The 18,818-nt window shown below is 40.3% G+C and overlaps 1 protein-coding gene across 3 annotated transcripts in view; it reads left to right on the top strand.

Moving 5' to 3' along the window:
* The window catches only part of TIAM2 (TIAM Rac1 associated GEF 2), an 88,812-nt gene that overhangs the window by 47,477 nt on the left and 22,517 nt on the right, over positions 1-18,818 (top strand). For all 3 annotated transcript variants that reach the window (XM_081997033.1, XM_081997032.1, XM_081997031.1), the window contains one exon: positions 9,186-9,289. In XM_081997033.1, the coding sequence (XP_081853159.1) occupies positions 9,186-9,289 (104 nt within the window). The remainder of the gene's footprint in view (positions 1-9,185; positions 9,290-18,818) is intronic.

Here is an 18,818-nt window from a genome sequence, read left to right as displayed (position 1 = left end):
TAAGAAATTTCTGAATTATTAAAATCCAGTGCATTTTATTTGTGTTTCTCTAACATGTTTAGTTTTAGTTTTCTAGAAACTGGAGTCTACTCCAGTAAGAATTTGAGCTAGTTGATATCTGAAGTTAGGTCAAAAGCTTTCAGAAGAACTTGAAAATTTCCTAGGCAAAAAGAGGAAGGAGTTTTTGAATTGGTAATAAATTTGGTATTTCACTATCTTTTTAACTCTTGGTTAAAGCAGCATGAAAGCTGCAAACCACTGTACGGTGAATGACCACAGTTACTGCCCACAAATTGTTTTGAATTTGCTCCAGCATTGGAGTGTGAATGTTTAAGTAGTAATACTCACTTGTGAGTACCAGCTGTGGGGAAACAACTGAACTGGCACTGTGCCGTAGTTAAAAACTTACATCAATTCCAGTTAAAATTACTGAATTGAGCTAGCATGAACACTCCCATAGTTCTGGAAAACTTAATTGGACATTAATAAGAATCTGCACTTAGGGTCCCTGGTACCCTAGTCGTTTGCCCAGATTCATAGAGAACCCCAAGGAAGATGAAAGGTGAAACAAATTGCTTTGGCTTTCAGCTTGAAGTGGCAGAGGATATGATGTGTTTCAGTGAGTATTTCTCATCTGTGCTGCAACCTACCTGCCTTCTCTTAGATCTATTTCTGTAGTGCAGAAGCTACCTGGAGACGGCTTTTGGACTAGAAATCAAATGTGGCTGTAAAAACTCCTTATGAATAAGCGTAGTCTGTAGCAGTCATTTTTCATACGTCGAGGCTCATAGGATATAAGAGTGCAAAACATTTATTTGTTTATTTATTTGCTGCTGTGACATGCAGAGGAAATAGATCAACAGCCTGAGGTAAAGTAGGACTTTTCAGTGCACTTTTCCTAGGTGGAAATTAGCTCTCCACATGTCACTTGAGCTGGACCATTGTAGTGTTACAGGCTTTAAATTTTTTTCAGCTGACACATCACCAAATTTATAACCATCTTTCTCTGGCCAAAGAGGATTTGGAGGAAAAAAACTGCTTTGTATTAAGTCCTTCTTGAAGACCTGCATGCCTCCAAACTCCTCCTGATGTTTCCAGACCTGGGCCTTCATGATGGAAACCCTGGAGCAACTCCAGTGTCCTCTTGTATCACAGCTCTAGTAAACCTTCCTAGCTAGATTTATCCACACACCTCATCTTCTAGACACTCCTCACTTTTTTTAGCAATTTCTCCAGTGCAAATGGCTGTTGTGGGACAGTTAATGAATCTTCCATGGGAGTTTGTCTTCTCCTCCCAGAACTCTCTTGCTTTTCTCCTTCCTGACTACAGTTAATGTGCTCTTTGCAACCTAGACAGAAACTTAAAGGGCCGCAGAGATTGAATGAGCTCTGTCCTGGATGCCAGCCATTGAGTGCCCCCTCCGTGCTGATCCCAGGGGATAACAGGAGCCAAAGAACTGGAAGGTCTGATCCTCGCATAAGCATGACATACAAGTTATTCATAACTGAACTAGTGAATCCAGAACCCTTCATATCTCTCTGGTGAAATTTGGATGCATTCTTTAATAAAGATTGTGGGAATGTCTCTTGAAAGCCATTCTATAAATTCCTTCAGATCAACTGTTACTTTTTGAAAGATATTTCTTGAAGTCTTTCAGAAAGGCAAAGGATACAGAAGGAAATGCTTACATACGTATTTTTTAACTTCATTACAAAAGAGTAAATATACTGTTGAAAACTTGAAATATATTTAGTTGTATCAGACATGCGTGCTACCTGCCAGGCTGAACTGTTTAACTGAAGTTGAGTACTAGCCTCCAAGGGAGCATTTTTAGAGTTCACTACACTGATCCTTCACTTTTCCAGGCAGTGCTGGAATGCTTCGCCTACCACTCCCTGTTTTTCAGTAAGTCTGAAGGCATTAAGACCACCAAGGCTTTGTACCTTTCTGAGAGTTGGCTCAGACTTTAGTATTATTTGCACCAGGGATTTTGGAAATACTTGTTATCTTTGCTTGGAAGCTTACTTTTCTCTTGATAGTAACATTGGCTAGAAGAATATGGGAACTGCAAGCTTATCATAATTAACTGATCAGTCTGGAGAATTCACACAACAATGAAAAATGCAGCTTTCCGTACACCTTGCTTAACCTTTTTACCCAAATGTAATATCTCATTTCCATCTAAACCATGCAGCTGTGTTATGGAAAATCTCTGTAATGGGGAGAGGGAGAATATCATATATGATGAAGATTGGCCGTGTGGTGTTTTATTAGGAGTTTCTAGAGCATTTGGGAATTAGTGAAAATATTGAATACATTCTTTCCTAGTGGATGGACCGGACCTCCTATAATTCCTTATAATTATGGCTCCTATTTTTTTTTCAAGCTAAAATTCATATTAGTATTCTCAGAAATAAGTTGATACCCACTTTATTGCTGTTTTGCAACCTCTATCTGAAATCACTGGACAATACCAGTGTTTAAAAACGCTCCGATCGGAGATTTGGGTATCTATCTTTTACAGACTAGACCAAGCCCATCATAACTGCTTGAAGCTCTCTGTGTGTGTTGCCATATCTGAAGCGTCTAACTCTGCAGATTAAACACTACAGCAGAGAGGACGGGAAATGAGAGCACCATTTCCCTCTCAAGTGCCAGAGAGCTACGAACAAGAGAAAGATTGGTTTGCAGTAGAGTAACCGCTAGAGTTAATAATAATCATTTGAGCTGGAATCAACAAGAGACTGGGGTGCAGGACAACCGTCTAGGCTTCTTCACCAATATGTACTTGTGATATAAGCATTCTCTTAGTGATAAACACTCTTTACCAGGATCTTTACACCCCACCACTAATGAAATTTAAAGTATTTCTTGTTCTCTGCTGAACAGACAGAGGCTTCTGGCCACCTATTTGCCTGTGCAGCTGTATTTAGGCATCTGTGTAATATTTGTGCTACCTTGATGACAGAAGAACCTAGGGTAGGAAGGAATTTCCAGACTCAGTGAGTCCAGTCCTCTGCTAGTTGAGGATTTCAACAACCCTATTGGTATATTTATCATACCCTTTTTTAAAATAGGATAGACTGTTTGCGTTCTTTGCTCCCAGGTAAGCCTGTTCCAGAAATTCATTCATGTGATTGTTGAAAGCCAGTCTTCTAATTGCCAGCATAAACTTATTCCTGGCCAATGTTGTAACTGATCAGTATCTGCTGGCCTTGACCATTGCTTAAGTAGCTCTAGCTCACAACTACATGTTGTTAACCCCTTCTCCACACTTTCACACTTTTCTTCATGTTTCCAACTGGTGAGCCGCAGGTTATAGAAGGAATTGTTCTTACTGGTCCCTGAAACCTTGTTCTATGCGATCTCATTCTGGGACTGTGGCTTCATCTTCAAGGTCATTCTGCATCTCCAGGCATGCTCTTAATTAATGCTGTGTATTAACTTTGAATGGTTAGAGTATTTAATCAGAGTACTTCCTATTGTACTTTCTTTGCTGAGACAAATAATGAAAATATCAAGTAAAATTGGTCCCCAAGCCTCCCTTAGACAAAATCTACTCTTTAGCCTCTCCCAGGCTGACAAGTTCATTCAGACCAAACTATTGTTATTGTACCTGTTAGCCAGTTCTGCCTTGTTTTAATTCCCATCCCTTTCATTTTAGCTAATAATTTCCCTTGGGATATTATAAAGGTTTCTTTTTTTTTTTTTTCTCTCTTTTTTCTTTAAACTAGTTGCCAGAAAGTTGGATTTATCCAAAGTTCTTTGTCTTTAAAAACATCTTTTATCAAAGGCAGATGTCAGGTTAGTTTGACACAGTCTGTTTACCCATACGGTATGTATATAATACTCCATTTATCTCCAAATTTTTAATTTTTCTTTCCTTGAATTGATTGTGAAAGCCTTAGGTTACTAAGTAGGTCACAGATCTGTAGTTTCCTACATCAGATTTCCCCAACGTTCTCATTCCTTCTTTAAATACAGCTATTGCATGTTGTTCACAAGCTGCGTAGCATGATCCTCTTTTCCCCATCATGAGCCGAACCATTTATTAAAATCCTTGCTCTTGAATTTCAATTTCATATGCCAGGTTTTAAACGTTGAGAGCTAAAGAAAGTTTAATCCTCTGCTGAGGATTTGCACCCACCTCAGGCAGGGTCATTTTCTAGTCATTAATTGCTGTCCTACCTCACTCTTCCCACTTGAGGACAGAGTTCAGCCCAGCACAGCTGTGTTCTATGGGCTACCTTTAACCATGAGCTTTCGAGTCTGAATCTATTTGCTGTGGCCAGTGGTCGGTGGTACAGTAAGTGGATCAGGTGGAGTTGGGGATACCAGGAAAGACTCGCAGCTACTAGCTCTTAGTCAAGCATCTTACCTTAACTGAGACAGACCCAGGTTCAGTTTCCTTGCCTGAATGTGACAGAGCAGGAGACTTCTCCTCTCTCTCCTACATCATGGATGAATATCCTGGTGCCAGGCTGCTTCTTTTTGTTCTATGGTGTCTCTCATCCTTTTGGCAAAAGTAAAACAGCACAATGTAAAAGGATATGGTTTCATTCTGATGCAAAGCAAACTCTTTTTGCAATCTCAGAAATGTTGCAGAATGGAAACGTGATTTTCCATATTGGTGTAGTCAGTGTATATTTACCGAGGTGAGGACTGCCTGTGCCTGTCGGAGTGCTGCTTTACTTGCTGAGGATAGTTATCAAGTGATGCACAGAACTGCTGCTCCTGCTAGAGCTGAAAATGATGCCCTGCAGTGGTCTTAGTTTGTCTTGGAGTGAGAAACTGGGTACATTTAATTTTGCTGTGTTGTCTTCTCATGTAGAGCTGGAAGGGATTTTTTGCTCAATTTATCATTGTTAGTAGAGTGGCAGGTGGAAACACACCTTCTTGCTGTAGTTTGAAAAAGGAGGTGGTTACACAGCCTACATAGTGCTTGACACTTGATAACACTTGACGTGATTGTGATGATTATTTGGCATTTTTTGAAATTGGTGAGAAAAATCTAAAACGGAACACGTTCTGAAGTACTATGAAAAACAGAATTATAAAAGAAACAGAGTCCTCAGTTCCTACTTTCTCCTCATGGTAATTTTGCCTTTGCAGTGAGTGGCTGAAGTGGTAAGAGCAGTGCTGACTAGAAAGTAATTAAGGCTTCTTCGTTAATTAAACAGAAAAAAAGACATAAGTGACATTTGCATTTGTTGACGGCTTCTTTACGGTACATGAATTGCCGGATGGTCGATGTTGATGTTTTCCAGTTGATTTCCTTTTGGTTTCTTGGCTGGGATTGTAGCACAGATTATTATTGTCTCACACATCTGCTAGAGGATGTGTTTCCATTGTACCTCACCACTCACAATCACGTGAATAACTTCCATATTGACCACTTGTACGTGTATCACCGCAGCGACGTGAGAAGAGGCATTCCTGTAGGCGTACAGAGCTCTTGGAGGTGCTGTATGTGTTTGTTTTTCTCACCGACTGTGCCATCCGTGCGCTCTGCACCCACTCTTAATTGAATGATGAGTAGTGAGGAGCATGACTTAGGAAGTATGCTTTCTCTCAGTTTTTAGTGGTTACATTATAATTTCTCTTGTGAGTCACACATCTGCCTGCCAGCAAGACACAACATCGCAGGAGCAATGGCATTCTTCTTTGGTGATGCTGTCGGTAGCTGAACGTGCTGAGCAGGTTCTTAGTACTTCATTGTTCATTGCTAGAAACCAAGAAGAAGGTTTGGTGCGCATTTCATATGGTGTAGTTAAGCTGTTCACATAATGGCATTTTTCCCCTGTGCTTTTCTCAGAATTTTAGCATTTATCTGAGGTTGCTACTCTTCTTGTTTGCAACAAGCTGACTTTGTATTTTAGTGTCTAGAGACACTCCTGTTTGCTAGATCAGAAGCAGCTATCCGCTTAAGAGGTTCCTGTCCTTCCCAGACAGAAGTGGTACACATTTCAAGTCATGAGTGTCTGTGTGTGTGTGTGTGGAAACGGGACAGAGGTATGCTGCAGTAGAGAAAACTTATGTTAAAAGATTTAAACCAAGTGTTGTTTAACCCAATATTATCAGTCCCTTTTTTATTCCAGACAGGTTTATCACAAGTGTGTCAACAGAATAAATCAAATGCACTACTGTAATGGAGCTGTATAGGCAGACTTAGTCATGGAAGGTTTTCGTACTTGCACAGTGTAACATTTCTCTTAATTCTGTGCATACTCTCTACAGTTTTATTGCTAGTTTTTGCCTGAAAGGATGGTGGTTACCCAGCCTGTAAGATAACAGTTTTACATTACTGCTTTTGAACCTCTTTGGTAATAAGAATCCCTAATTCAGATCCAAATTTGAATGTTTAAAGAAAATACATTTTGTATGGTTTGGCTTGTTACTGCCCTCCCATTTAGTACTAGTAGTAGAGAGAATTTCAATGTTAAACTTGGCTGCTGTGTTTATGTCCTTAGGCTTTGCATTTGAAATTACCCATTCTCTAAGGTAATACTCATTTTCTTTGCCCCTTCATTTGTTTTTTTAGCTATGCAGCTGATGTTAATGCCTCTGTGCTCTTTGGGAATAGTTTGATGGTTTGTAGGAGCAGATCCAAAGGAAGTCTGCTTCTACAGTAAAAGAAGGAAAGGGAGACAGGATATGGATGCTAAACAGATCAGCAAGCCATACATCCTTCCTTCCTTCCCTCCCCTGGTTAGTTTGGCAAACAACATGCAGTAGGATGTCCTTTTTCACCTTGGATCCTTTCTGTGTAACTTTTTTTAGTTTTTACTATTTAAAATAACATTTAGTGTTGCTTACCCTACCTACCATCAGCAACACATTCTGCCAATAGCAAACACTGTAAAAATGGGCAAGACTACATAGACCTGCCTCTGACAGCCCTATAGATGACAAAGGAAGAAGAGAGATGAGGGTGAAGGGAGGAAAAGACAGATCATCTGGACAAAGCAATATAATATTCTGTTTGCCTACTTTGGGTGGTGTTACCCTGATTTCTCCTGTTCATGTTGTGTGCTGATTGTTTTACCTTATTTTCCTCTTCCTACATTTATGCATTCTTTTAATTGCTTACGTAGGTTAGCTTTACTTCCTGTTTTGTAAAGGACAAATACGTTTAATTGTCTCCTTGTAAAATCAGGGAAAGGGTATAGGTTTTTTTCCTCATTAGATAGCTACCTGGGATCAAACTCTAGATCTTTTTGCCACTGCAAAATCTCTCACAGGTATATGTTGTTTGGAGGTATGAGGGAGAAGCACATTAACACCCAGAAGGCAAGTAAAAAGAGCACAAATGGTAAACTATATCCTTGACATCACCTCACCTGCCAGAAAATATGTTATTTAAAAGTCAGTTCATGGTTTAGGCGTTGGCTTACCTTTTGTGAACCCAGGATTTGACAGTGGTGGAAGTCAGTAGGCATTCATATACAGAAGAGGGACTTAAAATGACTTTAAAAAGTCCAGAGGGCAGGAGAAGATTATTTGGGCATGGTGGAAGAAGAGAGGTAAAAGCATAATAAAATGCAGACTCCTTGTTAAGTTCTTAAATAAGATGGGTGGCTATAAAATATGGTATAAAATATGTTTTGTCTGCAAAGATGGTAACTCTTGGGGTATCACATGTTATGTGGGCTCTGAGATATCAGGAGCCACACCTGACTCCTGGAGGCAAAGGTAAAAAACCTTGAGGGGAGAAAAGCGGTAGAACTTTGGTTCTGCAAGGATAGGGAAGTGACAGAGTAGTCAAGTCTTTGGCATTTGGGTGGAAAGCGTCACCTTGATGCGAAGCTTGGCATAGGCATCTTAACAACATATGGAAGAATAAAGTATTAGGGATGACGTTGTGCTGAGTTATTTGCATCTGTCTCTCTGGCTTTCCTATGAACTCTGTCTGCCATGTTTTGTCTTCCCAGGAAGGCTCCTTATGGGCTATAAAGTGCTCTTTTGGGCCTCAAATTCTTGCTGAGAGGAGCTAGTTCTGCTCTGCAGGGACAGGGCAACAGCAACACCCAGGCAGAGAGATACTGTTGTCCTTCACAATACCATTATTGCTAACACTCATGATTTTACTGCAAAATGATTGGTATTTCTTTTAATTACCACCTCAGTCGCAGGAGTCAGTGATTAAATGAGAATCTCAGCTTTCACTTAAAAATAAATCTCCATCATTTGTAGGTGTTGAGGCAGACTTTGAAAATGTGGTAATGTGGTGTGAATTATGCCCTAGAGGCTTAGAGGCTAGAGAACAAAGCAGCAAATTAAAAAACCCTTCATTTTATTACTACTTTATCATCTGAGGTTGCTAAAAATCCTCACTATTTTTTTGGTGGCTGCTGTATGATTCAGCTACTTGGATTGATAATACTGCAGATCAAAAATCAGAGAAATTTGCTTCACTTCTAAGAGTTTTAATTAGAATTTCCATGCAAATATCTCTACAGGCTTTAAGCAGCCAGTTGAGGAAACGTAAAGAGAAAAACCATCATTTTTATATGAATGTTCCGCATCGTTGGATAGATCTTGAGTTTACACATAAATGTTATTGAAAGCTACAATCTGTCAATAGGTAGAGTAGGGCAAAGCCTCCTCTAGTTTTCGCATTGTGCCAGCTACTATGTACATGGACTCCAAACTTAGTAAAAGTGGTAAACTGCTAGTAACAAGAAAGGGGTTTGTCCATATTACGAGCTATGGTGTTTGTTCAAAGGCAAAATTCTCTTTTCTTCTTAAATCTTTAAGGGATTCAGGACGAATTTGTGTCAGACAATAGTGTGCTCATCCAAGGAGAACTACTAGGTGCATTTAATTGTCCTCACTGGTTGTCTCAGCACAGAGTGTGCTGATTATAGATAATGCTACCTTAGAAAGCACGTTAGCAAGAGCGTTAGGTTTATTTTCGTAGGTCAAATATGTGCATTGCTTCAGACAGTCTTAGATGTCCATCTGCTGTTTTGAAAAGCAGAGTTTCCAGGCATAGTTGCTCCTTGCTTTGACCTCCTGTGTTATTTTCTGGGCGGTGTGGGGAGGATCACAAATTTTGTATTCCTTCTCTTCCCCTACAGTAATTCTACCAGTCACTGAAAGTATTTGGAGATAAAAGCAAATTCTTTTCCTGTTCCTGTCCTCTAACCCTCTAATTTATTTATTTGTTTTCTTCCGAGTGCAGATTTTAGTAATGTGCCTGATGTCACATCCAGCTTGAAAAGGAGCAGTACTGATGGCACTCTGGACCAAGTGCCACACGGGGAGAAGGCTGATCCACCTTTCAGGGTAAGAACATGCGTGGCATAACAATCCTTATGAACAAAAAGACAGTGGTGCTGCAGTGTTAACGCTCTGCATTTTGTGGGAAAGAATTTAATGTATGGCACTAATTTGGCAAAAGATTACATACATATTAGCTGTACTTAGTGTTTTCTTATCTTGAGGTCACTCTGGCAGGCCAGCATCTACGGCACAGCTTGCTGCACCTCCAGCTGCAGTGTGATGGGTGCAAATGGCAAACAGGCAGACACATACCAAATTCATCTTTCTGCATTGCTTGAACCCAGTTTTGCAGAGAACAGTAAAGCTGCTGCTGCTTTCTAACTGGTTCAGTTTGGTTAAGGTTTTCTTTTTGCTGATACTCCTAGGGCTTGTTGTTAAGATTGCAGTGACCTAGCAACACTCGCTTAATGTCAGTAGTTTTAGACTGGACTGCAGACTTTGAGAGGCGTTGTGTTTGAGACCCCGGTGATTCAACTCTCTAATTTGGAGAATTTATATGAGTCTGCAGTTCCTGTTTAACTTCAGCTGGAGTGATGGATGCTCGGATCTCTCAAGTCAGGACTGAGTCAGTCAGGAGGCAGAGACCCCCAGTATTAGCATCCACCTTTGAATGCATTGGTCATCAAAGAGCCATTTTTTGTTCATTTTACTTCGAGTCAGTCAAATTGCAACTTGTGTCCAACTCAAGTGCCTGTTGTTTTGAACACCCCCCAGCTGCTAGCATAGGTTGTGTTTTCATGATCAGTGGCTGTGATTTTACTGTCATGACGGCATTGCCATTCTGACAACAGAAATGTTTTTGTTACTTTTGTTGATGAGTTGGTTGTATCTCCAAGTAAATGTGTGATAACAGTTGTGTTACACTATTGCATAACAGAAATTAAGTCAGGTTTTACAGTTCTGGAATATATTACTGTCCTGTACTGAGTCGTACGAAAAATTGGTACAGATAAGGCAAAATGTAAAAACTCAGAACACCAGAACAGAGAAGATCTATTGTGCTTCTAGCCATACTTACCCAGAGGAGCTGAACCTCTCTTGCTTTTGGAATTACTTTGTAATCTACTTCAGCCTAATATAGGTGACTTCATGCAGTTTCCCTAGAGAGTAAGTAGAAGCCCAGCGATAGTGGGTCTTTAGCCCATCTGCTGCTGCACAGGGGATTCCCACAGAGATCATCTATATCCTGTGTAACACATTGCTTATGCTCCCAAAATGTCTTTGCAACCAGACAAGTATAAACTGGATTTTTCTCTCCCTAGGACACATTGTTCCTCTGGAAGGGGTAACATGGATTTCTCTATTGTCCTGTTTTAGGGCTTCTGCAGTGTTTTAGGGGCAGGGATTTTTTGCAGGAGCACAGCAGAGGTGACCCCACGTTTTGGGAAGCCCTGGGGGCTGGCTGCATGAGCAGGCTGGTGCTTGGCCAGGTTCCCCCGGGCGCCTCGGCGTGCCCTGCTCGCCAGGAGTACGTGCTGTCCCCCATACACTGTGCGGACATATACAACTGAGCTCTTGTCCTGCTGGAGGGGAGGAAATTCTGGAGCATCTGCTTTGCTTTAGCAGAAAAACAGAGCCGCTCCCGATTGTCTGTGTCAAATACAGCAGATGACAGAAAATTAGGGAGAGTTCAGCAGGATTTAAATACAGAGAACAGTTCACATACACTAGTTGTTGCTCTGAACGCACTAAATTTGCTCCAATGCTCTAAAATTACATGCTGCAATTGAAGCTCAAAAAATAAAGAGGAGGGGAAAACAGGGAGGTCTCTCCCTGCCCTCTCTCCAGCCTCAAATCTGTCACGTCTAGCAGTATTATTGGCTTGTGCACAATTTGCTAAAGTAACTGCCCATGCCATATTGCAGTTCACTTCTTGGGTTGGCATGCAGGTCTGCTAATGTCATTTTAAAAATTATCTGAAGCTGTCCTAGTTCTGCAGGTACAAGGGAGGGAAAGGGCTTGGCAATCAGAGGCAGTCTGACTTGAACTGCAGCTGTAAACGAGTCTGTGACAGCTCTACAATTTCTGCAAATGGTTTGTAATTGATTGCTGTCTTTCTCATGGAGGGTACCTATTACTGTCAGAGCTTTTTGTCTGACCCTTTTGATTTCTCCAATAGATGTAGAATTAGAAAAACTCAAACCTCACAGTAAATTTAAGTAGTGTATATTGTATGTGCTTTTGTGATTGGGTATAAAAGGAATTAAAATTAATTCTGCCGTTATAGCTGTGATTTGGGACTGCTTGCCAAATGAACAATAGCTATTGCTAATAAAAGACAGTTTGAGGAAATTGTGCAGCCTCAAAAAGCATAGCATCTGGATTTGGGTTTGGTTTTTTTTTTCCCCCTTTGCCTTCTGTTTCCTGCATTGCTAACTTGACCCACGCCTGTGGGAGAGCAGTAGGGCAGACACCTCAGCGTTAGGCGATGTCGCAGAGGTATGGGGGAGAGCAGCTCTGTAAGCACAGCTCTGTGGAGAAGACGTTGGTGGCGCTGAGAGTTTCTGAGCACAGCCTGGAACAACAGGCAGTTTGGGATTATTTCAGGGGAGAGACAGCTAGAGATGCTTACTTCCCAGTTGACAGCAACTGTAGATGTAATTACTTGTCTCTGAGGGAGCAGACTCCTTTGAAGTTTGGTTGATTTTTGTCCTGTAACATGTAAGTAAATAAAAAACAGTCTTAAATCTTTGGATTTAATGGTTGCATGTCTGATTTCTAGATTTTGTGTGTATCGTTAGGAGCATTTTTATTTGTTTGTTTTTCGCTACTTTTTTCTTCATCTCATACCAAGCTAAGGTTAAGCATCATCTTAACTGAAAGTACAATGAAGCATTTCAGATGTGCTTTGTAACCTCAAAGCAGTAAGTTGCATGTGTACTACATTCAAACATGTGTTCATTCAGTCAGTCATTCAGTCATTCATTTTTTGTAGTCCGAGAAATGAATGAATTTAGAATAGTTGTATGTTTGTCTTTCATCTGAGATCTAACAAATGAATTAGAAGGGCAATAGAGGATGGTTTCATTCCAGAAATGGAAGCTGTTCCTTAAGTTATAAAATATTATTAAAAACACATGGACATCAAGAACTATCCAGATGCTCATTAGTTTTGTCAGCTCTGTATTCTCTGGGATGCCCCATTTATACTTTTAATACCTTTATTTTCTCTTTTATTTAACAAGGATAGATGGTAGACTTCTAACACGTTCTGCTGCAGTGTATTTTCAAACTGTGTTAAAATACTGTTTATGTGGCAGTGGCATGTCATCCTTGCAGTTGTTGGTTCTGTAGTATGTAGGCGTACTGTTGACAGAAGAATAGAGGACCTCAGAAGATCTGGGGATTGAGTATGCCTGTCAGTACAATTAGGTTTAGTTGTTTTAATCATTTTGAGAACTAATTGTCATGCTCCTGGTGCTCAGTTAAATCCTGGTACATTGACGGTTGCCAAGAATCAAGCTCTTCATACATCCAAGTAGCATGAAGCTGAATAAGTAAAAAATGCAACTTTTCCATTCGGTATTTGTGATTTCTAATTGCAGACTGTATTGTTTAGAAATGTTTTCTCTAGCCCATGGTTTCTTTTAAGATGAAGTTTAGTTGTCTGTTACTAACTTGCTTATCTTTATTTTGTATTTTCAATATATTAAAAATACACTTTTATGAAAGATGAACATAGCTAGAAGGTGAAATTTTACCATACAAGTAACTACTATCCTCAGGTCTCTTATAAGACTGCTGTGACCTGACGTTCTGTTGCTCTGAATCTTTTGAGTATCATCAGAGATAAGTATTTCCGAAATCATATTAAATTTTAACAGACGGATGTATTTCTCTCCATTTGGTGTAAGTTGTTTCCTTTCTTGCTAGTCAGTTAGTGACCCCTAGCCCTAAAACATCCCCAAAGAAACACTAACATTGAAATAAACAGACGGAAAGAAGGAACTTCATATAAATGCATGTGTGAGAGGGGGAAGATGTATTTTCACTGTAAATATTTTACAGATCATAAGGAAAAACGTTAGCATAAACCTTGTGCAAATATTTCACATAACTTCATTATATTCTCAGCTGTATCTTAGAGTTCTTTAAGAAACTTAAGTAACTCAGTAAAAATAGTTAGTGTGATGCTTTGTAATCACGGTAAAAATAGTCAATGCAGAATGGTTTTATGCTGGCATCTTCAAAAATTAACATTGCAGATGCAGAAACAGAAGCTACTATGATGAGAAACTTTGAATGTTAACAAGAATTTGCTTTCTAAAGAATTGCCAAGTGGTTTGATTTTTTAATGCTTTTGAAGTGGTGCTACATTTCTTTCAAACAATGAAGTAAAATTGATTCTGGGAATAAGTTTGGTATAGAGACTTATAGAAATTGCCTTTGCTGTTTATTCTTAAAATAGTCAATCTACTTTCAGAACAGGTTATATCGTATATACATCAGTATATATATATATGAGGACAAGTTTGTCCCCATCACCTCTTAATAAAAAATAAATCAAAACCACTACACACTGCAGAGGGAGAAAACTAACTACTTCTCTTAGGAATATCATTCCTAATGCAATGAACAGAAATTATAGCTAAAAATCCCTGAACACCTTTTCCCAGCATGGGCTGCTTTAGATTAGCTCAACTTATTCCTTCTCTGCTCCTCTTTGACAGCCATGTTCACTTCCCTCCATCTGGTGAGGAAATGAAGACCTCACAACCAGTCTGGTCGGCAGAGCACGTGGCACCTTTAGCAAACACAAATCTGCATCTCCTGCAGGGTGGAGCATTTTCATCAAATGCTTTCAGCTTTTTGTAGGGATGAGGTGCAGGTCAGTGTAATGGCCCTACTTGAAATGTCCATATTTATAGATATAGGGGAAGAAAGAAAGTAGAAAAAATATGTATCTGTGCATTTCAGAAGTCTGCTTTTGGATGCTTGAGTTTCCTATGTAATGTCAAATCATCCTTCCAGCGCTTTTGAAGCATGTGTATTCTGTTTATTTGTGATGCCAGTTGTGGACAGTCCTCCATTTGCCAGAGAGGAGCTTTTGCAAGTGCAGTGAGCAGTAGGTGTTTCCATGAACTCTGCATGTCTGGGACCATGGTGAGAAATCTGCATACAGTCCTGCTTCTCGTGCTCAAGGAGCCAACGTGCAAACATGCCTAACTTGGATGACTGTTGAGGTTTTTCTTCCAACCCACCTAAAGTGTGTGTGCAGTTGAGCATCTGGTTTGCATGTCAGATGGTGCCTGAGTGGTGTGAATGCAGAGACTGAGACTGGGTCAGAAAGCAAACCCATCTTCCCACTCCTGCATCATCCAACTACCACAACAAGCTTCCCAAAACAGTGCTTTCACTAGATGCAAAATACATGTGTCATCATTTCAAAAAGGAAATTCCTTGTGTTACTATTAGCTGATTTCACACAGCTATTTCTGTGATAAAAATCAGTGAGTATTGTGAAGAGTTTGCTGCATACGTAGTTTTGGCCTCTTGTGTTTAAAGCTTAGCCATGTACTGGAGGGTTGGTTTTCATAAGTTGAAGTAATTCATATTTTGTCTTTAAATGGTCTAAAATTGTTTTTGAAACCCCTTCATTAGAAGTAGCACTAAAGCCATCAAGTTCTCAAGCAGATAGAGTAATTTAAGGGTAAAAATCCTGAGGTACAACATACATTCAGGTCTAGGTTCAAAGCTGAACGAAAGAATGTGTATCCCGTTGCTAGTCTGTCTGAATGCTCAATTGTTAAAGAAAAAGGTGTGGTTTAATTTTGGGGAGGGGAAGGAGGCAAGTACAACAGTTGCTATGGAATAGTACAGCTGGGAGCAGTTAGTAATCATTACTCATATAGTCCAATCCCAGCAGAAAATTAATACAATTCTTCAATGTTTATGGATGATGCGAATGGTATTTCGTCTCCCAGACGAAACAAGTGGATGCTAGGAATGATGTATTCCTCTGATTTGTTACCTAGAAAGTACTGTACAAGCAGTACAGTACATGCTACAGTGATCTGTAGCATATGTGCTGTGGGATAGTTCGGGGCACCATTATTCAAAACACACCCAACAGCCTTCCATTGGTGCTATCAATAAATGTAATCCTATATATTCAGTTGTGGTGGTTCATTTATTTATTTTGATATGGTGATGACACTCATTCACCCTCAGAGATGAGATAGGGATCATCAGTCTGAATGTGTTTATATAAGCACTGATTGATTGCCTTTTAGGGGGTAAATGGCAAGAAATGTTTATTCTTCCCCACTAAGTTGAACAGTTTCCTAGTATGACTTTTTGGGGAGAAAGTTAAAGATTTACCAAAATATGCTGAATTAGAAGGAAGATTTTCAATAATATGGTACATAAAACATAAAAACTGACACGTACAAATCATATTTTGATTACCTATATGATGGTATGGCAGTGTATGCATGTATGTTAACATGTGTCTGGTAGATTTGAGAGCTGTATTTCTCTCCATTTGGTGTAAGTTGCTTCCTTTCTTGCTAGTCAGTTAGTGACCCCTAGCCCTAAAACATCCCCAAAGAAACACTTTGAAATAAAACTGTAAATAAATCTTTTTTTTTTTTTTTTAAAGTGTGTGCAAAGTAATTTTGTTAATCAAAGACTGTAAAACTCAAAAATCTTGGAAGGCGAATGCTATAACTAATCAAGTAAACACCAATTGTTGAGCTACACTGAAAGAAAGCCAAGCAGAACAGCCAGAAGCTCAACAAAGGTCCCTCTGGGAAAAGTAAAATAAGAGGAAGAAAAAACTGCTGGTATGCCCATATGGCCCCAAACCTATTTCTTGCATGGAGGCAATTCCAGTTAAATGATGTTCGTGGTGATAGCTTCTCATTAGCTCTATTTTGCATTGCCCAGGCAGTTCCCACTTGCACAGCATGTCATTAATTGCAGGAGAGCTGCCTGCCTGAAGGTTTACTCAGCATCCATAGGACATTAAGGATCTTTCCTTGATTTTAATCGTGAGAACTTCTCTTTAGCAGTTGATGAGATCCAAAAGCTTGGGGAGTAGTCCACAATTAACATCCTTTTTTTCTGTCCTCTGTAGGAAAGGGATTGACAGCGTAGTACTCTCAAAATCATGTATAGTCCTCTGCAAGCCAAGTGTCATTTCCTTCCAGATGTGAGATGTATTTAGGGAGTCTAAGAGCTAACATGGGAAAATAGCACGTTCCTCAACAGTGGTTTTCCTCGATCAGTTGTGCCTGGAGGGGACAGTGCTGCATCGAAAGCGCAACAGAAGCCCGTGGGGACCTCTGTTAATTATTCTGCTTCCTTTGCAGACAGCCCAGCCTCTGGTGAGCCCAACCAGAGTTGCTGGCTCCAGCAGTGTGGAGCCATGGCCAGACCTGGCAGGACAGACCCCTGCTGTCATTGTGTGCCTTTTGAGAAGGGTATCAGTGATATGAGTGAAACTGTAGCCTGTTAGAAGTCTATAAAAGTTTTACTAATTAATTTAGGTTTCAGTATTTTATTCCATCCCTCAGAGAAAGCACCAAAACTGATGCACTAGGTTACAGAAGGCTTGCTGTAAACCTACCAGTGAGTGCTTGCTACTGACCCCAGTCCTGAATTCCACTTTGTTGCGTTGATCCTGCGGGTGTTTAAATGCAGCAGAGCCATCCTCTGGACAGCCCAAAACGCAAGCACAAGAGTTGCCTGTCTTGGCTAACATAGAGAGGAGCCTTGAAACCATAAAGCTTGAAGTGTGAAAGGCACTATATCCAGGGTGACCGTTTAACCAGACGTTAGGTCAAGCTGTAGATGGAGACCTGGCTGCATAGTTGCTGGTAGGGAGGCACAAGAACGGCAAGAAAGAAGACCAAAGGCAGACTGCGCAGCTCTTGCATGCAGAGGTGTGAACTTGTGTTGCTCTGTTTCGTGCTATTACATTGGTCGCTGGGGTTTGGAGGGGAGGTGGTTATTTGTTGTCTTTTCACTGACTGAAGGAAAGGTCCTTGCAAAAGTACTTGTGACAGTTGTCAATGTAAAACGTGCAGATGGTTTTGATCGGGAGAAGAAACTGTGTTGTGTTGGTGCTTGCAAATGAAAGAAGCTGGTGGGAGGTGAGTTATAATGCAGCTTTTCTTTGTAGTCTTCTGGGAAAAATCCACAAGGCTTACCTGCAGGTGAAAAGCGAAGCCTATGGTGAGAGCGCTGGTTCATTGCAACAAGATGTGGTTTGCAGCATCTCTGGAGGCGCTTGTGACTTCACCGATGAAGGGCCGGAAGCTGCCTGGGAGTCCACCACCCTGGGCCTCCAAAGGCAACCTCAGTCATCTGCAGTGCAGGATATGATGGCAGAATTTCACTTTGAAATCAAAGGCAGAGATATCTAATCATGCTTCTGGCAGGCTCGGGGACCTGGGTGACCTCTCTGCCAGCTGTAGATCATTCGGTGTGGTTTTTTAAGACTGAGATACTGTTCAGTTACAGCACTGACAATAACACACTGTTTTTTTCCTTGCAACGCAGAAGAATTTAAGCACAATTCTAGTGCATGCTGCTGTATGTGATGTCCCTAGCAGTTGCCCATAGGACACAAAAGTCGCTTCAAAGTTGCACCAAGTTGCAATACAGGATTTCAGACAATTACTGCCTCCTGGGTACCCTCACACACTTTGAGACTGTGATTCCTATTCTGTGCTGTCAGGAACATGTAAGGCCAAAGGTAGATCTGAAATGCCAAAACTGAAAAAATCTGCTACCTGCAGCAGACTCTGCAAAATCAAAGATAACAAAAAGATACTTGAAAGGAAGGAATAGGAAGGAGAACTAGAAATTCAGGGATTGGTTGAGTCAGATACACAGGGAAGTTCCAGCAGAGTTTCATGTTTTGTTACATGTCCATAGCACTGTGTGCCTCTGTCTCTACTTGTTAACATACTGTGGGCGGACATAGACCTTCACTCGTCGTGATTTTTTCCTTCTGAGACAGCAGAATCCTTCTGTAGTCCCTAAACAAACCCCCATCAAAACCAGAGGAGAGGTTGATGTGGAGTTCAGGGGGTCTGCGTTTGTCTTTACGGGGGGATTATTGCATCTTTTAACATTCGAAATGCAATAAGCCTGCTACTAACAAGAAGAGATAAGGGCCGCCCTCTCTGCCTATAAAAAGGCACAGTGCAAAATATACGGTGAAAGATGAATGCAACTGCAAAGATAATGTCTGTGTGGTTGCCATAGTTTCTAATTCAGCACTTGAGAAAAGTTTTTGCATTCAGCACACAACACTTCGGGTGAGAATGTTACAAACAGTATTTAAGATGCTTGAAGTTAAACAGTGAATTGAAGAATTAATTTTAAACGTTGGAATGTTAACTAATTTTTTTAGCACTGGAATTAAAGCAGACGTCTTCACTGTGGTCAGTTATGCTTTGAAAATGCATTTTGAAGGTATTTAAAAAATATGTTACTAGTAATAATAGGTGCAATAGAAAATTATTCAGAAAAATCATCCACCCACATTTATAAAAAGTAAAAAATGAAGTCCCTTCTAAAT

The sequence above is a fragment of the Phaethon aethereus genome (assembly GCF_964289735.1).
Source record: "Phaethon aethereus genome assembly, chromosome: 3".
Classification (NCBI taxonomy): Eukaryota; Metazoa; Chordata; class Aves; order Phaethontiformes; family Phaethontidae; genus Phaethon; species Phaethon aethereus.
This window is presented reverse-complemented; position numbering and strand designations above follow the sequence as displayed.